The sequence below is a fragment of the Pogona vitticeps genome, chromosome 4, assembly GCF_051106095.1.
Source record: "Pogona vitticeps strain Pit_001003342236 chromosome 4, PviZW2.1, whole genome shotgun sequence".
NCBI lineage: Eukaryota > Metazoa > Chordata > Lepidosauria > Squamata > Agamidae > Pogona > Pogona vitticeps.
The window spans coordinates 133,012,017-133,039,425 of NC_135786.1; the positions used below are offsets into that span (position 1 = coordinate 133,012,017).

Here is a 27,409-nt window from a genome sequence, read left to right on the forward strand (position 1 = left end):
GAATGTCTGAAGTTTTTACTGCTATATGTTGGGAACTTTGTGATGTGCTCTGGTTATGTGTTACAGGTTCCATTTGTGCAATGAAATACATGGCTTTTCCTTTGCTCACTGTCTGGAGCAACCTTCCCCAAACTGGTGCTTTCCAGAAGTGCTAGACTCCAACTTCCATCACCCCAATATTGCTGAAGGTTTTGGGAGGTGTCATCCAGTATATCCAGAGGGCATCAAACTCGAGAAGGTTGCTCTAAAATGCACAATCTGATCATCCCCTCAATTGTTATAAGTGAGCCAGGAGAGTCTATGCAGGTAAGTTCACTCCAGGGTGTGTCTGTATGCATGAATCCTAGAACTGCTGAGTTGGAAAAAAAAATACTAAAGTTCATTTAGTCTAATCCCCTGCCTAAAAGTGGAGTAACTGTGCTAAGCTCTTTGGGGACCTGTAGGCTGAAAAGTAACTTTCCCAAGCTATGTCTAGAATTATGATTCCATTTCACCTCTTTTGTCCTGTGGAAGCCTTTGAAAGTGTGAGGCTTTAAAAGTCAAATAATACTGCTGAATCATGCCAGCACAGTGACTTTTGACTTAAGGTCTCTCCCCATCTCTGCATCTCAAGGATCTCAAAAGCTTCCCCAAGACAAAAAAGGAGCCCTAGTGAGTTCAGAAGCTGAAATGGGAGCAAAGGAGGCTTTAAATTAATTATGTTCAACACCCTGATCTAGTATATGCCAGAGCAAAGTGGTGGCAGTTGGGAGGGGTTTTAAGAAAAGTTCACCACTACACAAACAATAAAACTGTATTTTATTGTTTGTTTACTTTTTCTTTTCAAATTATCATATAGTTTAATCAGACTCATGTATAACTGCAGCACCTTATGTTAACTTGGGAGGCAAAGGCCCAAATCATCTTGCCTGGTTACTCTGTTGTTAACACAAAAAACAAACTTTCTGAATCAAATTGTCTTAAGTAAAGAAATCATCATAAACATTATCTGTTACATACTTAGTTGAATGACTCAGCGCACAACTAATAATGTGTATGCTGATTTCTTGACGGAACAATTTGCCTCCAAAAGCTATATCATCTGTGTAGCTATGCAAGAGGATTTTGGCTAGAGTGTCAATAGTGTCTGTGATAGTGGCATTTGACTGTGTGAGACTTCATTCAACCTTATAACTTTAATAGGAGAGACCAACTTTATGGAACATTCTCAGGATTTTAACAGAATGGGGCTGTGAAGGAGCAGAGGCGAAGAGTGTGCCGTCCTTAGCCGTCAAGCCTGAGGAACAGCTGAAAAAGGGGGAACAACGTGAGATGACAGGAGCTGTTGAGGAGAAGGCGGGAGATTCGAAGGCTGAAGAGAAGGCGGGAAAGACAGAGATTTGTTTGGTAGAGGGAGAGTGGGTGGAGCAGGAGGTATCGGTATGGGAGGAGGATAAAAGCGAGGAAGGGGTGGTGTGGTTCAGTACGGTGGTAGAGGAATACGAGAGAAAGAAGCGGGAAGAAAGGCGTTTGAAAGGGTACGCACTCAAGGACTCTTGAAGGACTTTCCTAACTTGAAGGTAGGAGGACTCCTACCCAATCCAGAATGTGAGTCTGAGAGACCTAGAAGAGTGGTCACCCATGAGTGGACTGTTATAGTGGCGCCTAGGGAAGCTGAGCTGCAGCGTGAGTGGAGAGAGACCCATGATCCATTTCCTGAAGGTCCAGATGAAAAGGGGTGGGTAAGGCACTCATGTTGTGGGACGATCTGTGCGATCAGGAGGGCCCCACCCCCACGACCGGAGGGACAGGGATGGCGTGGTGAACAACACCGTTAAGTCCATGGGACTATGATAAAAGTTATGTTGCTGATACCAGTGGCCTGTTGCCAAAGTTGGAACCGTTAATACTTTCAAATGAAGTGCTGGTGGATGTTGGGGAGAATAAAGTTGACAGTTTGAAAGTTATAAAGACTACTCCTTTATTATTTCCCGCCGAAAATGAGGGGCCGCCTGAGGGAGGGAGCGAACCTCATCACAGGGGCTTTGCCCCAAACTTGACCTGGAAAACTTTTATTTAGAGAAGGATGAAGAATACTGATGTATGCAGAAATTAATTTGAAACATAACATGATTAAAACCTCTGTAATCTGGGACCAGATCAGGATTCTCTTTTTCGTCTTGCTTCTGTTACTGGTGCCTGCAAGAGGATGTTTAAGCGTTAAGATTAATCGTGGTCTGAAACAGAGCCATGATTCACCTGATAAATTAATCTGCAAATTAGTTCCACATTCACAGCAGGTTTTACAGTTACAGCACCAAATGCATTCACAATGCCATATGAATGGATTCTACTAAAATGTTTGCCATTCTTGAATGACTTTCCTATTTCACACTCAGGCAAGCATAGAAACATTTGTCAATAAGGCTGAGTATATTAGAATATAGGAAACCTATTCCAAATATGTATTGTGGCAGGTAGCGACTGCCAGATCAACAGTTCCTCTGGATGAGTACTCTGTTTGGCATTTTGAATGTAAAGATGACCCTAAAATGACACCTGCAGAGCTGACATCCTATTATCAGGAATGTGGGACTCATGTCTGCAACAGTCTAATCAGAGAGATACATACTCTCTAAGCCTTCAAATTTAGACAAGCCTCACTATTCTGCATTTCTTATTTCAGCATTTTGCAATAGTCTTTAACTCATGCCTCCTCTTGGCTTTTAAACCTGAAAATCTCCATATTGGAGCAGCTGTTAACCACCTCTCCCCTTTTTGGGGGGATGATACTGCTATGTTCTTCTTCGTGGTCTCTGTGAATGCACACTAATGGGTTAAATCTGCGCTTCTGCAGAGATCTCCAGAATATTCTAGAGCTTAAGACTGTTAAGGAATGCCCTGCCCCCTCAGCCTATGAGGTCCACCCACCCTCAGAGTTACCTCAGTTATTTTTTGCCGCTGCCACATGACGTCTCCTCTTTGAACTGCTGCTCTTCTGTCGCTTCCAACTCCTAAAAAGAACACAGTTTTTGTTAATCTTCATCTTTTCCTTGCGTCTAAATAGTAAGAGACTTTATCCAAAGCCCCCCTCACTTCCCTTCCCTCCCCCAGCCATTTATGGCACCCCCCTTCAAAAAGTGTGCTAAGTGCCCGAATAAGATCGCAGACGGCCATAAAACCTGCCTATTTTGCCTGGGGGAATCGCACCAGACCGCTTCCTGCTTGATCTGTAAGAGCTTCAGGAAACAGGCACTTAAACTTAGAGAGCAACGCCTGCGATCTTTTCTCTGGCAACTGTCCCTCCAGCCCCTTCCAAATATGGAGCCCTTGCCCAGCGCGGAGACTCCAGTTCCTCCTGCACATGATGCCTCTCCAACCCCTTCTAAGGCGTGTTAAGTATCCAAACACAAATCCACCGTAAAATATGCGACTTAAACGGCCCCGGCAGCCAAACCTCCTATGACTTTGACCCATTCTAAACTGACAAAGAAGAAAAAAATCCTCTGAGTAGCATATTCTGCAACTGCCCACTCCACAATGGTCACTCTTCCTCGTCCTCCACTACCTCTGGAGGCCACCTTTGGAACCTCTTGCCACTGCCTCACAACACCTACTCTCCCTTAAAACTCTGTTCCTTGTAGCCATCACCTCCGCATGGGGAGCATCTGAACTCGCAGCCCTGAGAATTGACAAGCCATTTGGCATACCAGCAATTAAGTTGGCATACCAGTGGCCAGAGGACTGGAAAAGATCAGTTTACATACCAATCCCAAAGAAGGGCAGTGCCAAAGAATGCTCCAATTACCGTACAATTGCACTCATTTCCCATGCTAGCAAGGTTATGCTCAAAATCCTCCAAGGTAGGATTCAGCAGTATGTGGACCGAGAACTCCCAGAAGTGCAAGATGGATTTCGAAGGGGCAGAGGAACTCGAGACCAAATTGACAACATGCGCTGGATTATGGAGAAAGCCAGAGAGTTCCAGAAAAACATCTACTTCTGCTTTATTGATTATGCAAAAGCCTTTGACTGTGTCGACCAAAACAAACTATGGCAAGTCCTTAAAGAAATGGGAGTGCCTGACCACCTTATCTATATCCTGAGAAACCTATACGTAGGACAGGAAGCAACAGTTAGAACTGGATACGGAAAGGCTGTACGACAAGGCTGTATATTGTCCCCCTGCTTATTTAACTTATATGCAGAATACCTGCGAAAGGCAGGACTGGAGGAATCCCAAGCCGGAATTAAGATTGCTGGAAGAAATATCAACAACCTCAGATATGCAGATGATACCACTCTGATGGCAGAAAGTGAGGAGGAATTAAGGAACCTTGTAATGAGGGTGAAAGAGGAGAGCGCAAAAAATGGTCTGAAGCTCAACATCAAAAAAAACTAAGATCATGGCCACTGGTCCCATCACCTCCTGGCAAATAGAAGGGGAAGATATGGAGGCAGTGACAGATTTTACTTTCTTGGGCTCCATGATCACTGCAGATGGGGACAGCAGCCACGAAATTAAAAGATACCTGCTTCTTGGGAGGAAAGCAATGACAAACCTAGACAGCATCTTAAAAAGCAGAGACATCACTTTGCCGACAAAAGTCCGAATAGTCAAAGCTATGATTTTTCCTGTAGTGATGTACGGACGTGAGAGCTGGACCATAAAGAAGTCTGACCACCGAAGAATTGATGCTTTTGAATTGTGGTGCTGGAGGAGACTCTTGAGAGTCTCCTGGACTGCAAGGAGAACAAACCTATCCATTCTGAAGGAAATCAACCCTGAGTGCTCACTGGAAGGACAGATCCTGAAGCTGAGGCTCCAGTACTTTGGCCATCTCATGAGAAGAGAAGACTCCCTGGAAAAGACCCTGATGTTAGGAAAGTGTGAGGGCAAGAGAAGAAGGGGACGACAGAGGATGAGATGGTTGGACAGTGTCATTGAAACGACCAACATGAATTTGACCCAACTCTGGGAGGCAGTGGAAGACAGGAGGGCCTGGCGTGCTCTGGTCCATGGGGTCACGAAGAGTCGGACACAACTAAACGACTAAACAACAATAACAACCAGCTTGTCAGGAAACCTTTACCTGTCAACGTCAAGGCATACTCAGCTAGAGCCACTGCTACCTCTGCAGCTTTCTTGCATGGCATCCCGATTCCAGATATTTGTAAGGCCGCCACTGGTCTTCGCTGGACCTGAGAGCAAAGGCAGATGTCTCCTTCGGGAGGGCAGTTCTCTCATCTATCCTTCAGTGATGTCCTTCCTCCTCTGAGGTAAGCTTGTCAGTCACCCATTAGTGTGCATTCACAGAGAGCACAAAGAAGAAAGAGAGGTTACTTACCTGTAACCATGGTTCTTTGAGTGGTTCTCTGTGAATTCACACTTCCCACCCGTCCTCCTCTCTGTCCGTCACTTCTGTATCTACTGATGCAGCGGTGGGCTGTTACCAGAACTGAGGTAAATCTGAGGGCGGGTGGACCTTGTGGGCTGAGGGGGCAGGGCATTTCTTAAGAGCTTAAGCTCTAGAATATTCCAGAAATCTCTGCGCAGGTACAGACTTAACCCATTAGTGTGAATTCACAGAGAATCACCCGAAGAACCAGAGTTACAGGTAGGTAACCTCTCTTTCTCATCCTTAAACCAAGTTAGGGGACTGTAGCGCTTCAAATCTGACTCTGCTACTAATTTTATTTGAAATCTTATTACTAAAACCAAATTGAAGGTATGTAAAATTTAAAATTCAGCCTATTTTTCAAAAAATCATTATGGATTATGTACTTCAGGGTCACCATGAGTCAGTATGTGACTTAACAGCATGCACTTATTATTACAGTGACACCAACTCCTGCCCAATTCTAGCCTACAGCATAACTCAGAGATAAGGAAAGCTAACGGAAAGACGACAGGGGCTCTGCCGCCTGACACTGGAAGGTGTAATAAACCATTTACCTCAGCACTATTGTATTTTCCTATATATAACAACATTGAATGTATTTTTTCAAACAATATGCCTTTCTTTGAGAGAAGGCTGACTCATTAGCTGAGAATCCCTGTTTTTAGCAGGAGAACAGAATTAGTATATCTCAGTAACCACTTTTGAAGAGTAACTACCAGAAAAGGTACACAATTATCTGAAATTATACAAATTATCAACAATTATACAAACAGTATACTTGTTTTAATGACAACAAATTATGATTGTCTGTTTTATTGCTGTCTTTTTTGTATATCTTTTTTAGGAACTGCCACTTTTATACTGATGTTTATTTGTTATGAATATTAATAATATTAAGTCTGGGTTAGCAAACTTCAAAAATATAGTCCTTTAAAAAGAAATAATGCAAAGCATGATGGCATTTACGGATTCCACTTCCTGTGCACTATTTTCCTTTCCACTTTTTCAAAAAGAATGGGTTGAGAAAAATGTATGTGGACATATAGCAACAAGGAAGGGAGCATATTTTAATTTGCTCTTTGCTGATCCATGTGAAGGACATGCCTAAGATCACCTACTATAAACATAGATAGCAGAAATGAGATTTAACCAGAGGCTTTATGGGTCATTCTTCTATCTCTTAGTCACAATGTTACACCAACTCTCTAGTGATGTGACAGATTTCTTTATTTGGTTCTGAAATAATTCTCAACACTATCTCCGGTTTATTAATAATCACCATCTGTATCAAAATGCTCCATATGAAAGGCGGAGGGCTAAATTTATTTTCAGCTGCTTAGAGCTTTTATCAAATGATCATCAGAGAGCTGAATGGTGATTTCTTTCATGGTAATTTGCATTCTTCTCCCCCTTCTGCCTCAGGAAAATGAAATCAACTAACCCCATCTGATAATCATCTCAAATTCAAGAAGCCAGGAGAGGGAAAGGAATACAGGATGGATGGCTCAGTCGAGCAGAAGAGCAGCACTCTCAAGCACAACAAGGAGGTTGAAACCAAGAAGATGAATGGGTTGATTAACACAAGGAACTTGACCCCTGAGGGCAGGGAGGGCCTGGTGTCGGTGTATCAGACCCCCCAATACCAGAGTCGGCAGATTGGGACTCTCTATTCTCCAAACTACCCCAGGAATGACCCAGTGCAACAGCTTCTTGACCCCAATACTTTACCACAGACAGTGGAGGCCTGCTATCACCCCAACATCATATTGTATTCAGAGAATATGCTGCGGTCCTGGGGAGATAGCATGAATTCAGAATGCTGTGAAACAACCTTCATTGAGGACAGGTCACCCACCAAAAGCAGCCTGGATTACCCTGATGGCAAATTTGTCACTCTGTCTACAGATGAGATCAAGATCCATACCCTTTCCTATGACGTGGAAGATGAGGATGACTTCCAGGAGCTAGAGGTCAGCAAAGTCTACTTTCTATGGTCTCCAAACAATGGGCCAGTGTACACTGGTGTGACACAGGAAACCATTTGTTGGGTAATTAAAGGCCATTAGGAGCCTAGAATACCCACCCTTGAAAGAGGCGGTCTGTCATTTCTCTGCAGGAGTCACTGATCTGGACTCACATTTCTCCAAGTTTTCTCTATCTCTCTGCACTAGATATTAATGCACCATTTGAGTATTTCTAATACAAAAAACAAAAACCACATACCCAAAAACCAGCAGCATTAAGCATGCTTAGAATATGCTTCCCACTGTGTTGCGAAGTGTGCTTCTCGTTTTAATAGAGGAAAATTAGTGTTTGGCAGCTTTCAGAAGTTTAGGAAACCCAGGCAGCACAGCTAGTGGTGAAGGCTTCTGGGAGTTGCCATCCAAGAACACGTCGATTGCTCAAGGTTGGGAACCACTGATGGAGGGACAGGAAGGAGCAGAGTTGATTTAAAGGAAAATATAGGGCATATGGTAGCCAGGTGCAAAAGATGAAAGGGGCCTCACAATTGCAATCATCGTGTGGAAAAGGGGATGCCAGCTTTGTTAAAAAAATTCACCTGTCAGAACTTCCTCTTCTACACAACTGTTAAAGGTGTGAGGCTTCTGTATTCTTTTGCACCCAGTCATTCTAATGGGACAGCAATTAAGGGGGGGGAAAAGGAATGATATCTGCTAAGTATTTCAGATTGTGGTTACATGCTAAGTACAGTCTGCAGACTCGTATGTATGCTCCCACCAATTTACTCACAATTAAAAGGTCTGTTCATACATAGAGGTTCATTCTTCACTAATTGCAGCATCCACTGATGTCTTCTATGTGTGATAAAGCCCTCAGAAAATTGTGCTCCAGTCTGCAATAGCTATGACATCCATAACAGAAACTCATACAGTGGTGCCTCGCATTACGACGTTAATTCGTTCGAGCGAAATCGCTGTAGAATGAAAACATCGTAATGCGAAATAAAAAAGCCCATAGAAATGCATTAAAACCCAATTAATGTATTCCTATGGGCTTGAAACTCACCGTCCAGCGAAGATCCTCCATAGTGCGGCCATTTTCGCTGCGTGTACAGCAAGGAATCAATTCCAGAAAAGAGCGGGGAGCCTTTTTTTTTTTTTACCTGGCAGCCATTTTGAAACCGCTGACCAGCTGGCCGAAAATTGTCATTTTGCGATCATCACAAAGTGAAATTCCCCCATAGGAAACATTGTAAAGCGATCGCTTTTGCGATCGCAAAAAGTTCAGCGTGATGCGATTTCGTCATTAAACGGGGTGCTCGTCTTGCGAGGCACCACTGTAATAGTGACTTGATACCTGTCAAGAGACAGCATCTGGTAGTCATCCTACATTAAGTAAGCCAGGGCCAGGTTTACATACCTGCCCTATTTAAATAACTAATTAGAATCCTTTTGGTCCACTAACGCATCTTAAATTGTCATTCCAATTCTCAATTTATTCTCAGGATCTCTTAGCATTTATGGCATAACTAGTGTGTGTTAAGTGCTTTCTTGAATCAGAGCAGTGCTTTCTTGAAGTGCTTTCTTGAATCAAAGCAGGTCAAGCTCTTTGCTTGAATCTCAACAACAAGGAGGGATACGCGTGGTTTATCCAAAACTGGCCTCTCTTCTAGTGAACAAGGGTCTACCTTCTAGTCATCCCTTATGGATTTAAATAGAGAGATACTGTATGGTCTCTCTCGCGTCCACCCAGTGTCCTTTGTTTATTTTCCCTAAACCCAAGTCCACCCTTTGGATGCATTTCCTCCCTTTACGCTGCCACCAGGTATTATTCGCTCAATACCAAATAGATATACTGTATTTATAGCCTTGTGAATCTAGGAATTCATTTCTTTCATTCTTTTTACTGGCTTTTAAAGTGCTATCTATAAAGTCTCTATATATTCTTTCACCTGCGTACGCCTCTAACCAGTACTCATCATAAGCAATTCTAATTTCATCATAAAGGTAGCTTAGCCATACGCACCTCCCCACACAGAAGCTCTAGGCCAGCTCAATACATTTCTAAAAGATCCCCACTTTTACAGGTAAAAAGACATTGTTAAGTCTAATCTTGTTTATATAATCAATATAGTGATTCACTCATATTTAAGCTCTATATAGAAACCATAAGAGCCAAAGCATCTAATATTATTATTCTTCATTGACCTTTATGAAATTTATAGCTACATATATTTATTTATTTATTTATTTATTTTATTTTATTTATATCCCACCTATCTGGTTGGATCAGGACCACTCTAGGAGGCTACCTTTTAGCTTCCCACCTAGCCAAAATTGCTCATAATGTAATTACTCATATTGCTTTCTGTGTGAATATATATCTCTCAGGACCAAGAAATGTTATCATTTAATCTGCAGGTTACTTTTCCCCCCTTTCACTTTTGCTTCTTGACTCCAGTATCAAACTTCCAAGATTAATTTCTTACTCCTCTTTTACCAGTTTTAAAATGTCATCTATAAAATTTCATTACGACATTTTCTATGCGATTTACTAATTTCCTCTCAATATAATCCATATCTTGATTTCCAAGAAACACAGATCTATTCGACCTCTGATCATAAATTTCTGCCTCTAAATTCACCCATGTCTTCCCTTTAACATTATTTTCCATCAGTATAAAATCCATGTACTCTCCCACCTTTTCCCCGCCCCTCCTTTCCTCATTTTTAAGTATTTCATTCTGCTTTCTTTTTTAAAAAAAGTCTCTCTCTGCCTCTCCGTAGGCCGTTGTTCGATCAGTTCAGAGCAGTCAGTTGTTTCATCTCCCGTCTCCTCCTCAGGGACAGTGGTCTCTCCCTCTCTCTCTGGTGATGATAGTTGTTCAGCTGATTCAGAAGATGCTGTCTGTCTCCTATCTCTATCATAGTGTCCAAGCCAAGAATTATTGCTTTAATATCTGTTTCCAGTTCTGAAATTTGAACCTTAAGATGATTGATAAGATTAGATTGAAATTCCTGAAGACAGCATATCAGATTGATTTCCATTTTAAAATCCCAAAGATGAGTCTCGCCCTTAAATTTTCATCCAAAAACCATTAGAGTCAGACAGATGAAGTTGCTCAGCTTTCCCTCCTCGCTCCTTGGCCAAAACTGATTCAGAGTCTTGCGGAAAACACTCTGGTCATAAAAGTGACTATTTGATATATAATCCTCCTTTATGGCTCAAAGTAAAGTTCCATAAATTTAAGCTGTTCATAGTCATTCAAGATTCTCAAGCTTCTAATTTATAAAAAGCCAAACCTTGGGGGGGGGGGTAGCGTGGAAAGGACAGTTAAGTTTCACTTTCTCAGTTCTAACCAAGTTATGGCATAGTAAGAAAAACCTCCAAAGTTTGCCAAGATCCTCTGCCACTTAAGAGATCGTCTCCACAATCAAACTTCCCAGAGAGAAACAAAACATCTGGTCTGTTACTTGCTGTAAAAGTAGCTGATCAACTTCTGTTCATGCAGTCAGATCATAAATCTTCCTTTCTCCCCCTTCTCCGAGCATCTACGCACCAATTCATCATGGCGACTTCACGAGACAGTAGCAATTGAGGAAAGGGAACTCCTTCAAAAAAGCAGATTGCAGTCTGGCTTCTTCGGCATCTCCAGCTCCCCTGCTACGGTCCCACTTCTCCTGTGGAAACTCGCCCCCCCTTTCTTGGGGGGTCCGCTGACTCGGAATAAGCCCAGGCATTCCAACTTTCCAATCTCTGTCTTACCTTTCTCAATTCAGTCTCCTAACTCTCTCTCTTCAATTCCCTATCTCCAACCTCTTTTCTCCAACTCTCCACTCTAACTGCCTATCTAACTGTCTAACTGTTCTTTTGGTTCCACACACACCCCTGTCCTCTCATAGGCTCCTGCCCTTGAGCTTCCCATGATGGACAGGCATGACGTGGGGGTTCCGCCAAAATCTCCATACCATGAGAATGTATTGGTTAGGTCTGTCTCCGCAGCCCGGTCCAGCTCAGGCCACGGACTGGCACTGGGCCACGGACTGGAGGTTGGGGACCTCTACTGTAGAAGGACGTAACACTTAGGGCTGGTCCAGACAGAAATTTGGAGCAGTCTAGTCCATGCTTAAAAGGTTCTTATCTTCAGTGCCTTCTATCTCATCTGGTATTCAAGTGATCCTTTCATTCACACTAGAGATGTTTATTCTCCCACGAGAAGGCTCCACATTGGTCTTTGGACTGCTGGTTTATTCACAAGAAGGTTTACCTCGTTTACTTGTTTATATGTTTACACAGTTTACTTGTGAGTAAGAAGACAACAGCAACAGCAGGGGAGGATAGCAGCGGGATGAGGGGGAAAGGCTGAGGAGATGGAATGGAGGCAACCCGCCTTTGCCTGCCTTTCTCCTCAGCTGGGGCTCTGCTGGGTCTGTGCTGCCTTCTGGGGTTGGAGCCCATGGAGTTGACTAGGCCTTTTCCCCACCTTTTCTCATGGTTATCATTCAACAGACTGTGATGACTTTTCTTTTTCTTTTTCTTTTTATTAAATAGTGGCATATCGAAATAACAATTCATCAACTTAGCAAGGTATTAGAATTGCTTTGTGTCCATTAAGGAAATATTTTAAAAAGAAGACAAAAATAGAGGAGAGGGTTTCTCAATGCTCCCTTTTAGTGTTACAACCCACCTAATATGTCACAGGTTTGTCTCCTCAGTTAATGTTGCCCACAGCTCCATTTGGATGCAAACTAGCCATCCACATGGGCTACACAATGGGATAATTATGAGCACACTGAATCATACAAAAAACCAATCAACCAACTCTCAGAAACTGGAAAGGAGCAGAACACCTCTTAAAAGGGGAGTATGGATCACTCAAAGTAGAAACATGTGTGAATGGTGTAGTTTGGTTTTCACCAACTTGCACCAACAGCGATCCAAACAGCAATCTGTATACGTACCTGTCTGCTCAGTCCGAAGAGCACAGCTTAATTTCCGCTATCCTCTGCCACTGGCCACTTCAGACCTCAGCAGCTGGGCACAGAGGCAGAGGAAAGGGAAACCCACTCCACACACTGTTGACTCTGGACCAGTGCCTTTGACAACTGCATGACCATGATAGAGAGCCCTGAAGAAATGTGACTCCTCCACAAAATGTTGTACCTTCCCTGTCCTGAACATTTCATTGCCAGAAATGGTGAAAATTATTTTTTAGACTACATGCCCCAGAATCTGTTACTCAGGATGGTAGTTATTGTCGAAAAAGGTATTGTTATCCAAGCTGTAATTTCACCTGCTTTGCCAGGGTGCAGTATACTAGTGAGAGCGTGAAATCTCATCAAAATCTGAAGGCGGGGGGAATCACTTGTCTTTTAACCTTTCATTTAATTTTGGAAGAAAAGACAGTTCTTTTATTTACAGATTGTAGTCTAGCTACAGTGAAACACCTTTAGCCGAGAAGATTTGGGTGAAAAGGAATGAAGCAAGTACTTATTCATCCATTGAAATCAAAGAGATATTAAAGAGTTTAACATTGTTTAATTCTTTAATATCATATTTAATATGAGTTTATGCATCATATCTGTAGTCCACTGTCCGTAACTTCCTATATACTTTTTATAGGAATTAATATGCTTGCCCTGAAGGCCAGTTATCTCCAGTGCCATTGCTCAGGTGCAGGTTTCTTAACAGACAATAAAAGTGAGACATTTTATTTTAACAATCTTACTCCAAGGACCTGTCTTTCAACAGAAAGCTCAATGCCAGAAAGGGAACAAATTACAACTTGCAAATAACATGAAGTACGGCAGGTTGTTGATTGGATTTACATGCTGTATGAAGTTGTAGATTGATTTTTATAACTTTTTGCAATAACACATAAAAGTCAAGATGACCTCCTAAAGTAGCCCTCTCAGTTTGAGGGAAGAATCATAATACCTCAATTTCTTTCCCCTCAAGTCATGCTAGTGTTTTAATTAATATGCAAGATTCCTAATAAACTGAGAAATTCATTGTAATTCCGGACTTGTCGGCTGCAGTCCTTTGCTCATCTACCTGGGAGCAAGCACCATTAAATTCAATAGGACTTACTTCTAAGTAGATACACATGCAATTGCACTGTGAATGGCTTAGAGAATTTGCACTCATACTAAAAACAACAACAACATTGCTGCTGCTTCTTAGAAAAATATTTGGATTTATGGACATGCACAAGTGGCACACAAGCAGCAAGCAGCTTTTTTGTGCATAGCTGGTATATTGTCTACAAAATCTGCACAGCACCTCACAAGTTTTAAAAATGCAATAGGGCTTCCTTTGTCACAGCGGTGGAAATATGACAATTAAGAAATGAAGGAAAGGGAAAGGTTACTGGAATCCCTGTAACAAGGGAGTCCATGACAGGCTATGAGACTCCAGTTCCCAACAGCTGAGCTGTGGTGGCCAATGTCCCTCTCATATCATCTGGAGGGAAGAAGTTTCAGCACATGGCTTTCTTTGCTTTCACTGCAGATATGGCCTGCATTCCCTCATTACCCAGGTTTCGGTACCTAATTGTGTCAAACCCAGATCTGTTGTAAATTAATCCACCAGTTTAACTGAATTAAGGCAGTCAATTAATGGAAGTTATCTTGCTCTTTTCATGCTCTCTGCCAGGCAGTCAGCCTGATAAAACCATCAATCAAAAGAAGAAAACCACATTCCCTCGTGGCTCCCTTTTAAATCCCTTAAACAAAGAAAGTGTTCCTGAGTCTTTCCCCTCATTTTGTCCAGCCCCTCAGTTGCTTACTTGGCAGTACGATAGCTACCTTCATTCTAGAGTTAAGATACTAATTCCCATAGGAAATAATCCTTGATCTGTTGGCAGCAAATATATTGTTTTAAGTAACCTTTTCTTGGAAATATGCTCAGTACATTTGGCATACTTGCTACTGTTGCTTTCAACAATGTGTTCTGGTCATTAAAAACACAGGTTACAGCTGTTAATTTGAATTTTCACCCAGTGTCACTCAGATTATCTTCTGTTGTGCCCTCTCAAAAAACAAAGAAGAATTCCTTACTGTATTAGTGGCTTATGCAGTGTAAGATTAATTTGGAAAGCTTTATTTATCTAGATAGAAAGAATCCTCCAAGCCAATAGCAATATTTAGAAAGGCTTCAATGTAGTTTTAAGATAGTTCTGTGCATTCCACAACTTTCCACCAAAATTATGACTGAATAGTTTTAGGGCCAGGGAAAAGTGAAGCACTGAGCAAAGTGCAGCGGGCAGAGAAAGGTTCTGATCTGAGGCAAATGAGATTCAAATTCTTGCTTGATGAGTTATCGTCCAGAGCACAGAGTGCTATTCCTGTCCTCTGAAGATGCCGGCCACAGAGAGTGGCAAAATGTTAGGAAAAACAACCTTCAGAGCACAGCCAACGAGCCTGAAAAACCCACAACAACCATTAGATCCCGGCCGTGAAAGCCTTTGCGAACACATTATCACATGTCTCCTGATCCTCATATTGCAGTTGGAAGGTAAAAAGCTGAGGTTGTGGGGTCACTAGTTCTTTAGGATGAAATAAGTATATGTGATGGGGATAGAACAAGAATCGAGATAGAAATGAGGGAATGTAAAAATTATTCCATTTGGGAAGTGGTTGAATCAATTCCTATCACAATTCTACATTACTGTCCTTCCTTAGCAACAGGAGTCTACTCTGATTAAGCCCCCATCCAGTTGTCCCCTCAGTTCTTTGGCAGTCTGTGTGCTATGTAGCTAAAACATTGGTCTTAAACTAGTCAGGGCAATACGTGATCAAACTGAAAGACTGAAACACAGTCATACCATCAGGACCTAGCTTCATCTCCCTCATGTCATGATTTACAGATGTGTCTTCTTTAAGGACAAACAAAGAAATAAAACTCTGCATTTAGAAAACTAGATACAGTATTTGGAAGATATCCTACTGGCATGCTAGTTTTCCAATTGTGAACACATTATTTTTATTTCAAATTATTTCTTTGGTATGCAGGAACATTCTAGTTTATGATTATCTGCCTGGAATCTGAATCTTCATATAAGGTTACCTTCTCAATTGCTGTCTGTAAGAATTGGGCCAAGAATCCTAGATTACCACCCATTTACTTTGTTCTGGAAATTTCAGTTAGAGCCACTGAAAACTAAGCCAGCTGCTGTTCGAGTTCTCCTTAAATAAGGAAGTGTGTGGAAAGTGCTAGCAGCCCATATGGGATGTACTTTTCTCTTGCCTGTGGTTGGGGAACAAATCTAGAAGTTAATCAATCACACTGCTGTCTGTTTTGTCAGGGTCTGGATTTAACCAAAGCAGGAGCGTCTTTCTCCCGGAAGGAGCCTGGGTTATAAATTCTAAACCTGTATGAAACAAGCAAATACTTTCTTGTTTGTCCCCCTAATTACCTCAGCCTGCCCTGTTATATTTTCTGTCAGATGATGGCTTGGTGTTTTTCCAACTAGTCAGTAACTCTGACCTGGTCCTTGCAGAATACTTCATCTTTCCCAAGGCAAATTATATATTTGCTGGCACTTCTGTTGTACGCTGTACTGTAGCACAGAGCAGAACAGCCACGCTTTTCTTGAATCAATATGTGAGCTGGACTCAGCTGGTTAGCTCTGTCCTGATGTCATGCATGCAGGCTCCTTGCAATCCATATGCCCTCCATTACCTATTACACGGAAAGTACAGGCTATATTTACACATCACGCTTCACCCATAACTGCAATATGGGCAAAGGAAGCCAAAGTGCTACACTGTGGGTCAATAGTTAGCATCACTTCAATCGAGTGTCAGCTCAAGCAGAGCTTGGGAAAAATTACTCCTTCAAATGCCATGCTTGGCAAAAGGATTGAAGGATCTGCAGGCCAGGTGGTAACTTTTTGACGCTCTGGATTCAAATGGTGAGCAGTACTTTCACATAGTGCTCCAGTTGTGCCACAACTGGCTTTGATGAGCAGGATCCATATGTTAGGGTGGGTGGTAGAGCCCACCCTGATATCCTCATGGAGTGTGCTAGACACACTTGCAAGTTGCTGATGAGCATACCCATCCACAGTCTTAAGTCAGCCATCTGCATTAGGTGCCACATGCAGCAAATTAAGATGTGATGCCATTGCCAACAAGGAGGTGTCAACAGATTGGAATTCCTGTCCTTCCCATGGCACAGTAATTGATTTTCTTTGTTGTGGTCTTTATGCACCACATGAATGCGCTAGCATGTCCTGAAATCTTCTAGAACTAAAGCAAAAAACATTTTGCCCAGATTATATTTTCAAATCTCTAAGGAAAGACATGTTATGAACTAAGACCAAAGGGTGGACAGCTTCTGTGGGCTTAGGGCCAACTTTTCTGGTTGGCCAGCTACTCAAGGACTTCATACCCAAAGGGACTGTGGCAGCAGGGAAAGTGGATTTTTCTATTATATGTTGTATTATTTATATGTTTATCTGATACATACATCAGATAAATATATAAATAAACAAAATATGTGCTTGCATGTGTGAGTATGTACACACATATTTATATATGTATGTATAAGATAAACATATGGAATAGCAAAAGTGATTTCTTGGGAACAGGTCTGTAATTAAAGATAACTAAAGGTTGGTATTTTTTCTTGTCAATATTTATTTATTTATTTATTTATTTATTTATTTATTTATTTTATTTATTTATTTATTTATTTATTTAACTTATATGCCTCCCACACTATCCAAAGGTCTCTAGGTGGCTTACAACATTTAAAATACAATAAAAAGACAAAACAATTAAAACGCAATTAAAATATATACTCTAAAAATTGCCATCAGGACCCACAGCTGATATTATTCCAATTTAAAAGCCTTCTGGAACAGGAAGGTTTTGACCTGGTGCCAAAATGTCATCCGAGCCAGCACCAGACGAATCTCAGTCAGGAGGGCATTCCATAGTCTGGGAGCAGCTGCCGAAAAGACCCTTTGTCTACAAGCCATCCCTCTTACCTCCTTGAGGGACGGCTCTTTCAAAAGGGCCCCCTGGCTAGATCTTAACTGCTGGGTACACTCATATGGAAGGAGGCGGTCCTTCAGGTATCCAGGGCCCAAGCCGTTTAGGGCTTTAAGCCATTTAGGGCTTTAATATTGGCCATACTTTTAGGCAATACTAGTGTTACTGAAATAAGCAGGTGATGAAACCGCAAGACTGATTTTTTTAAACAAAAACATTGGGAGGAGCATGGAAAGGGGTTAAAAAAGGTTTGAGAGCAGCACATGTCCGTGCAGCTCTCAAACTTTGCTCACACCTGGCTTAGACAAAGTACTGTTTTCACAAACTCCAGCCCTCTCCTCCCATCCGTTTGTCTGGATTACACAGTAATACTGGCCTGACTTGGAAATCATTGTAAGGATAATGCAACATGGGCAGTTTGGACATATGAAATAGGAAGCCAGGGGAACTGGAGCCAGGACTTTTGGTGCAAGAGATCACTTAAGCTCTTGTGCTGCATTAATATCAGTCACATTTCAGTATTCTGCTTTTGTATTTCCATATTATGTACATGTTTTTACAAGTGCTGCTAAGAATAAGCAGCAGATGCTCAAAGAGACATTTGAGCAGTTTCTTCTGAACTGCATTCCTACTTTTAGCAAACTCCAACTATGTACTCTCTCTGTCTGTTTTCCAACACATTTCACATGCCCACTGATACTGCAGAGCCCCTCTTTCAGACCTGCAAGCCAGTAATCCACTCAGGAACTCACTGGCAGTTCTTAAGATCCACTGACTTCATTTGGACCACGTGTTCACTGTGATTGAGGCACTGCATTCACAAGGTTTGTCCCTTTTCAGGATGGTTTCAGCGGTTCCGTGTAATTCTCATAGCTTACTCTGAGTGATCTTCTGGAAGTGGTAGACGTTAAATGTGTATCTGGCCAGCAGCAGACAGGGAGGATATATTTCACTAACCAGTTTCCCCTTTATGTGTTCATTCTCTTACTGTTCTAGAGTGACTATTCGAGTGACACAGACAGTGAGGACCATTTCCTTATGATGCCGCCCAGGGACCATCTTGGGCTCAGTGTGTTCTCCATGCTCTGTTGTTTCTGGCCATTGGGAATTGCTGCCTTCTATTTGTCACATGAGGTAATGTAAAATGTTACCGCGCTTAACAAAGTGCTCAGGTTTGCTGTGCCCCATTTGTACTAAGCTGACAACATGGCCAAGGCACCCAAAGAGCAAGTAGACAGAAGAAACTAAGCTGAGTGGGGCTTCTGGTGCAGGTGGTACGATGACCTTGTACCTTCTTCTCTTTGTACTGCAGCAGGGAAGCTATGCAGCATTATTGTATTATCTTGTTTCATATTCCAATCCTATCCTGCTGGTTATATCCATAAAAACAGTCTTTTCTAGGTACTTTAAATACCACATTTCCCCCAAAATAAGACAGGGTCTTATATTAATTTTTGCTCCAAAAATGCATTAGGGCTTATTTTTCAGGGGATGTTTTGTTTTACAGTCATGTCATCTTCTGGTTGCTTCACAATGGTGGAGGGCATGGTTTCACTTAACTGGGGCTTATTTTTTTGGTAGGGCTTATATTATGAGCATCCTGAAAAATCATACCAGGGCTTATTTTCAGGTTAGGTTTTATTTTCAGGAAACAGGGTAGCCAGCTTGGTGTTACTTGCAAAATGGGATGTTAACGTTTCATATTTTATGTTCTGGATAAACATTCACCAGACTGTGCTCTGTGGCTTAAGATAAGTTATGCAAGAGATTGACTGTCATAAGTTTAAAACAAACTACAAATTGATATATTGCTGATCCCAATTTCAGTGGTCTCACTAACCTGCAAAGGAAGAGCATTAGCACTGAGATACCAGGGAAATAGTAAGCACGTGGAAGTTAATTTGGCAACAAGGTACAAAATTATAGGATAAGATTACAGTATTGCTTACATAGTGTGGTAATGAATAATATTTTTCCCCCAGTGCATGATTGAGTTTGAGGACGACTAGGCAAAATCTGGAATGGAATTGAATGGAATGTAGTGTGCTGGAATGGGCATTTGTTAATAAAAAATAATGCCAGAACTTGAGAGATATAATGGACACTCATAAGAACAAAAGCAACCTCTGAGTAGGAGAACCCAATGAAATTCACTCATCCTATCAGACAATAGGAGATTGATGCAGGAAGCCTCAAGACATCCCCAGGAACCATATTCCAGTACCTGTTCTGGTCCAAAAGTCCAGATTGCAGAAAAAAGCTTTGAAAAATAACTTCAGATAGGGCAAACTTACCAAATAGAAAGGCAAGGGGAGGTGATACCTCTATTAGACTGCTAAAAAGTCACAAATATTAACTTTCAGCCTGTCCAGGCCTTTATCAGGCTGGGCACCAATAACTAGTGATTGGTGTGGAAAAAATGCATGAATTCCAAAAACTATAGCTAAGTATCTATGTGAGGCTTCAAAACGAGGGTGCCACGTCAAACCAAAAATACTGGTTTTGAATCCCACCTCTGGCAATATTGACTGAATTGTCCCAAACTCATCAGACAGAAGGTTGCCAGCCACTCAGCTTTCTCCCCCACCCTCATAGCCTTCCATTGAAACAAAAGGTTTCTTTTTTGGGCTTGGGATTTGAGTGGCACAAAAATGTGGCAAGCCTCTTATCAGAGAAGTGGGGATAAATTAGGTGAGCCAATTACAGTCAAATTAGTAGTATTACCTACGGGTTGGAAGAAGATATTGTTGCTGCTGTTTTCCTTTTGCTGGGTTGTAGAAGATACCCTGAACAGCCACCTTCTGCAACCAAACATGGGGCACTTCACATTGCCCAAGCAGGACTGTGAACTGAAGACAACAGATGTTGGAGTGCTTTGTGGCTGGAGGCATCCACCCACATGTGGGTCATGATTTTGGCTTGTTCATCCTACTCCGGGCCACTTTGTTCTGTCCTGTTTCAGAGCATCAAAAAGTTAGTGAAAAAGTAAATCATATCCCACTACCTTTGGCATATATTTTATTAACAAATGCCCATTCCATTCTGCTACAGCTTTTATCTATTCTCAGTGTAAAGTGACTCAAATAATTTTCATACAAAAGCAAAGGAACATTGCAGGGGCTTTTAGTACAATTTTCCTCCATCTGCCTCTATTGGTAATGTAGGACATGATGAAGCTCCTCCCACGGGAATTTTTAAATATCTCAGAGCAGCTCACAGCTTCTCATCCTTCTCTTTTCTGGGTGTGTATTTTATGTTATATAGAGGAGGTCACTGGCCAGAGCATTTTGTTTTGCATGTAGAGCACAAGTATTGCTATAGAAAAATGAACAAAGGGGTGAAAAGAAACAATTCAAGTGGACATTCTTGTAACTGGATTTTCTGTTTACATTATGGGTAAGCTTAAGCTGCTGTCTTCCTTGCACTGCTACTCTCTCTCTCTCTCTCCCCTCTCTCTGGCCCAAAAAGATGTCTTCCAGGCATGTATCATGTATGAACATGTAAATGTTATCTATCAGTTCCTCCAAATTGCTGTCAGGGTTGTCATCCTCGCAGGTTGCACAGAGCAACTACAAATGAATTATTGCAGAGAAGGTCACAAAAACGTGGTGATACATCTCCAAATGTGTAAGAATTTTGTTTGTGGCAGGCTGGACAAGAAAGACATTTAACAATGATCAGTGCTGAAGGGTCCAGGAATCTAGGACTTCTACAAGAAAGCCTGTCCTGTTATCTTTAATTCTTCCTGCTGTCGAACAAGCTGGCTTGCCCTCTGCTGTTCCTGATAGAGAGCCCCCAATTTAGAATTCCATCTGTGTCCTGTAGTTCCATACTTTTTATTTATTAAAGCTTTTGGTCTAGTGTTGAAAAACATTTGAGCCTGAAGAAGGAGTTAAATTGGCTCATTAGTCATCTTGACATCAACCACAGTCTAGTTATGGGATATTTTTTTTAAAAAAGAAAGGCACTGGAATTCATAGCCTGTGCTATGTACGAACTGGTGGTAATGATCTTATGAGAGTACAGCAGGCCAGTAATGTGGGCTTATGGCTATGAATTACATAGGATACTAATGGTAAGATAAAAGAAAAAAACACTTACATTTATTATATCAAGAAATAAATTCAAGATAAAACCTGACTTGAGTACATAAACCCCTAAAGGTGGCTTTCGTGTGTGCAAGCATGCTGAAGGCCATTAGAGAGACACCCTCATGGGCGGCTGTGTATTTCAGATGAAGGAAAACAAAGAACCAATAAACACATTACTGCTCTTATTTTAATATGCCTTGTAGACAACCCTTCCTAGAGAGTTACTGAGGACTGACTAGGGAGGGCATTGTGAGATGGAAGGCCGGAAGAGATGGAGGTATCTGGTGGCAGATTTTGCTATGAAGCATGATTGAGAATGTGTCCACAATTACAGTGCTTTGATTCTACTTAAACAGCCCTGGCTCTTTCTTATGTAATGCTGGGAACTGTAGATTGGTTAAGGATTTAAAATTTTCTGCTGTAGTTCAGAACTATGCACTTGAGGTCTTTCGCTGAGAATTCTGAATCTCTTACCAAACAGTTGAACCCAGGATTCTGTAGGATGAAGATGTGGCAGTCGCAATGGAATCAAATTGCTATAACTGTGTAATGTAGACACATCCTAGTGTGTTGCTGAGCTGGCCCAGTCTAACATCAGAGCATGCTCTGGACATCAGGACAGGTTTCAGGCTTGTTACATCTACTTTGTTTCTAGTGGAGACGGGTACAAAAAACATACACGCATTTGAAGAATTAAAAAAAAACAGGATTCCTCTGAGTACATTCTCAAGCTAGGAATTTGTTTTCAGTATGAGAAAAGTCCTTTCACACAATCCTGGTTACTGCAAGCTTTTTTTTTTTTTTTACTTTGACAGCCTAATTTATGTGGGAATTGTCAATTTTTTTTTTGCTGTTATCAGAAAATTGGGAGTGCAAAACCCATACGGATCTCCTGAAAATCAGCCAGAGATCTGATTGAGCCTGTTCACTATTTTGACAGCCCCTTGATACTTGTGGTCTTCTGCACTTCTGCCCATTTTTGTGTGCCAAATAACCTCTCAGTGGTTGGTGCCACTTGTCAATAAGTGGGAAAGAGATTGCCATTTGAGGTATCCTTTCAAGCACTACCTGTAAAAGTGCTGGCTGTATTTATTCAATATATTTTGGGCTCAGTCTAACATGTTTTATCTATTTACAATTTGTCAATATAAGTATTTTATCTTGAGTCCTTAATTCAGGAGAAGGGGTGGCAAAATAAGGTTGACTAAAGCAGACACTGACCAGAATTTTATTGCTTATTTACACTTATGTAAGGGAAATTGTATAAGTTATATTGGCAAATTGCTGCTCATTAATGAAGCACTCATTGCCTTTTGGGACACAACCCCAGATGTACACCCAGGTATGAAAGCAGTGTCTTGTTAATGAGTGGCAATTTGCCACCAAATTTTATACAATTTCCCTTATACGAGGATAAGTCAACAATAGAATCCTGGCCAACATGTAACAAGCTACATGGAAAGAAACAGAACTGACTTAAACTTAAATCAATCTAGGATCTAGTACTGCAATGTAATATAAAGCAAATTATACTCTGAAAATGTCAAAATTACTTGAAATTTAAAGGTGGAGCTGCAGCTGAGCATGATCCAGCTGCATAAACCAGACAGATATCATGTGATAAAGACAGTGAAAGCACAAATTGAGTCTCAGAAATGCTGTCTGCTGTGCAGGTCCCTTATCTTCTTATCTAAATGATTTAATAGGAGTTTGCCTTTGTAGTATTTGGTAGAAGTAGCCAAATACTACTTTCTACCAAAATTGTATCTTTTTATCAATGAGTCTTGCAAGATTCAATGCTCTGCCCACAGCCGTAGTCTAGGGCAGATTTTTAAGAATTCGTTTCAGCACAGACTGGGCCTGTGTAAGGTAGGAGTTCTGAAACTCTGACTCATGTGCTTCTGTACTGTACTTTGAATTACAATCGGAGATATCTTTTTACTTGTTCTTTTTTGATTAGTTTACCCAGAAAAGGAACCGGTAATGCACTGATCCAGAGCCTTACCTAGTTATGCTGGCATAGCACAAACGGCATAACTTTTAAAGGTGAATTGCCCCATGTTAAGAAATCATTTAGATATTATCAGTTGTGTAACTCAGCATACGGCTTATAATGTCTACAGTGATATTTTGGGGCAATTTATCTCCAAATATGACGCTATTTGTGTACTTACACAAGAGGATTTTGGCCACCGTCAAAGAGGTCTCCTTATGTCAGTGGTCAGGTGGTTGCACTCTCTATTACTGTGCATATGACAGTTCAGCTGTGTCAAATGCGTTAGCAGAAATGGATATTGTTGCCTCCTGTTTGGATTCTGGTGTTTTAGACCACAATAAATGTTGACTGATTTACCAATGTTTTGAGATGACACAGAAAGTGGAAGAGCACACCATATCCAGGTTTAACTGCAGAGTGTCTTTTTCCCCCCTTTCCAGACAAACAAAGCCATTGCTAAAGGGGATTTCCACCAAGCGAGCTCCAGTTCACGGCGAGCCCTCTTCTTGGCTGTGCTATCCATCACCATTGGAACGGGCATCTACGTGGGGGTTGCAGTGGCACTGATAGCCTACCTGTCAAAAAACAATCACTTGTGAAACTTAGAGAACTGGATGGTTAAAACAAGCCCTGGGAGACTATAACATTTCAAATGCTTTGATGGTTAGAAGGGTTGCTGCAATGGCATACAAGCTGAATTCTGAAGAAGAATGTTCCAGGCTTTTTCACTCTTTCGTCTGTCTTGAATGTTGGCAATACTGTTATTGCAGGAAGCTAAGAAATGTAGGCTCTCTCCCAGAGACCAAGAGTGTCTTGAGGATTCATTTCTTTGCAGATTGCTGGTCTGCATTGGAGAAAACCCATCAGGAGCTTGGCTAGCTCTGTTCCCTTGAATGTGGAATTTACCTGCCACAAGACAAGCAAAATTGGAATGAACAAAACAAAGGTTTGACTGCCTCGCTATTGGCTGTTTCCTGCGTAAGAAGGCTAATAGTTCTGCTGATGATGGAAGATTAGGAAGAAGAAACAGCTGGCTTGGTGCATATTCATACCTAAGTTTCAGAATGAACCAAGTGTAAAATGAATGGGACAGCAAAATAGCACAGGGTCCTTAGCAAAACAAGATAAAGAGTGCCTCTGAGTACATCATGCCCAGAGGTGGCTCAGCTGTGAAGTAAAGTGATGTGAGGCTTCTGAAAGTGGCAGATTTTGGATGTCATTAAGGACAGAATAGTGTGAGCAAAAGGAATCTGACTCCAGGAGCAAAGCTGCCAGGAAGGTTTCCTGCATCAACTGCACTGAAATGGACAGGAGCTGCACAAAAGTACAATAGTGTTTTCATGCAACTCCTATGTAACTCAGTGCTACCAGAATAGGGACCTTGCTGGTGGTTTGTGAAGGAGGGGATCTAGATTATCCATCTCAGGTGTCAGAGCATCTTGGGCTGGAGCTGGTATCATCCTGAAAACGAGTCACTTGCAAAGCATGCAGCTTTTTCTGGCAACATCCCCTTTCTAAGGGAGCTTGTAAAGCAACTAAACATAAGAAGCCAATCATCTACAAATTTAATGACAAGGCATGAAATCCCACACCAGAGCATGGCCCAAGGCAGAACCCTTGGGATGCCAGCCTCGTGGCACAAGAACTCATTCTTGGCTTCTGGACTCCCAGCTGAGCAATGCTGCAATACATTCCTCATTCTCTAATGGCAATGCCCCCTGCCCTGCTAGAAATCTGAGCAGGCAATGGGCACACTGTAAACAATGTAATTAATATTAAAAATCAATTCAAGCAAATGTTACTTTGTGATTTCCTAAACCTTTCTTCCTTTGATGTTCCTCTGAAGTAGTGTTTTGCACAATACTCTGACACCTCTCATTTCATTGAAGCATAGTATTATTCTTTTTTTTTAAAAAAATTATTCATTTAAGGCATTTTTCACACATAATGCTTTTCTTTTTAAATGTGTATGTATTGGGACTAACACCATTTTTCTACAAAGGATGCATAGGTCTGGAACTATTTTTTTCTGCAAGTTCAGACAGTTCATTAAAAGACAAAACATAGCAGACCATAACCCAATATTGATGACATTAGAGCAAGTAGTAAGAAGAAGATTTTGGAGATTAAATAGTCACCTATTGAGAGAAGAGACCTTCTTGAACAAAATTAAAAATGAGTTAAATTTTTTCTTTCGAATTAACAAACCCCAGGAGACAGGGATGACAGTGATATGGGATGCTGCTAAAGCCTACTTTCACGGTTTTGCGATAGAATTTAATGCACAAAGGAAAAAGGGGAGAAATAAACAATATCACATCTTAATAACATCCCTAAAAAGAGAAGAAATTGAACTAAAGAAAATTCTGTCAGAGAAGGATTTAATAAAAAAGATAAATATTCTATAGCATAAAATTAGCCTATTAGAACAAGAGGAGATGGGAAAAAATTAATTTGCTAGGCAAAACCTTTTCAAAAATGCTAATAAATGAAGAATACAGTTAGTACATAGAATAAAAAGGGAGAGAGAGAAACAACAATTAGTGCAATATTGGATAAGGAAGGAAAAAAGTATATAAACAAAAGGAGATTGAAAAAGAAATCCAAAACTTCTATGCCAGTCTCTAAAAAAAGAAAGAACTGGAACAAGAGAAACAAGTGAATTACTTGAATAAGCTTCCAGCTTGGAGATTTAACTCTCAACAACTGGAGAAATTAAATAAATAATTCACAATGAGTTAAATTGGAGAAGCATGGAAAAAGCAGAAAAGTGGGAAAGCCCCTGGCCCAGATGGACTTCCAGCTGAATATTTATTATAAAGCATTCGAAGAAATTCTAAGTCCACACTTTAAGAAGTTAATTGAAGATATTGAAACTAGAGGGGAAATCCCGGACTCATGAAAAGAGGCACACATATTCTTAATACATAAAGAGGGGATGGGGAAAAATCAAATAAAGAATTATAGACCAATATCTCTCCTAAATATTGATTATAAGATAAATGCAACCATCTATGCAACAAGGCTAAAGGAGGCACTTTAAGAAATAATACATAAAGATCAAACAGGTTTCATTCCTAAAAGGAAATTACCATCAAATATAAGAACAATGATAAATATTCTGGAATACTATGAAATACATCCAGGAAAGCAGATGATGTTAATGTTTCCTAGACGCAGAGAAAGCCTTTGATAATGTCAACTGAGAGTTTATGTTGTTACAGTTAAAGAAGATGGGAGCAGAAGATTATTTCTACAAATAATCAAAGCAATATATACCCAACAGAAAGCCAGGATTAAAGTTAATGGCAATCTAACTGAAAACATACAAATTGAACAAAGCACTAGACAGGGATGTCCACTATCCCCGTTATTATTTATTTTAACATTGGAAATTCTGAATAGACAAATTAGAGAGAATGATGGAATCAAAGGTCTTAGAATTAGAGGAGGAGGAGAAGCTGCAAGCATATGCTAATAACCTGGCAATAATACTAGAAAATCCTCTAGAGAGTCTTAAAGAATTAATGAGAACTATCAAAGAATTTGGAGCAGTGGCAAAAAACAAAATTTATGAGTAAAAACATAAAGAAAGAAGATATGGAAAGATTGGTAAGGAAAACTAACTTTGAGGAGGTACAAAAATCAAAATATTTAGGAGTTACTATCACAAAAAGACCAAGTAACTTAATGAAAGAAAATTATCTCACAATACAGAAGGAAATTCAGAAAGATTTGGAAGAACGGAACAAGCTGCAACTTTCCATGATAGGAAGAATTTCCATTGATATTACCAAAACTCTTATTTCTGTTTCAAAACTTACCAATTCTATTAAATTATAAATATTTTAAGGACTTGGACAGTTCGACATTGAAATTTGTATGGAAGACCAAGAAACCAAGAATGAAACTTAGATTATTGCAAGACCTAAAAGAAAGAGGGGGTTCAGGACTACCGAACTGGCTATTATATTATAAGGC

At 40.8% G+C, this 27,409-nt stretch overlaps 1 protein-coding gene across 2 annotated transcripts in view; it reads left to right on the plus strand.

Moving 5' to 3' along the window:
- Positions 1 to 25,224, plus strand: part of SYNDIG1 (synapse differentiation inducing 1) — a 43,783-nt gene extending 18,559 nt beyond the window's left edge. Inside the window, exons 2-5 of one of the 2 annotated variants that reach the window (XM_072998422.2) lie at positions 67 to 306; positions 6,804 to 7,351; positions 18,338 to 18,475; positions 23,869 to 25,224. In XM_072998422.2, coding sequence (XP_072854523.2) covers positions 6,878 to 7,351; positions 18,338 to 18,475; positions 23,869 to 24,027 — 771 coding nt within the window. In that variant the 5' untranslated portion in view covers positions 67 to 306; positions 6,804 to 6,877 and the 3' untranslated portion in view covers positions 24,028 to 25,224. The remainder of the gene's footprint in view (positions 1 to 66; positions 307 to 6,803; positions 7,352 to 18,337; positions 18,476 to 23,868) is intronic. The other variant, XM_072998423.2, reaches the window with a different exon arrangement.
- The last annotated feature ends 2,185 nt before the right edge of the window (positions 25,225 to 27,409 follow it).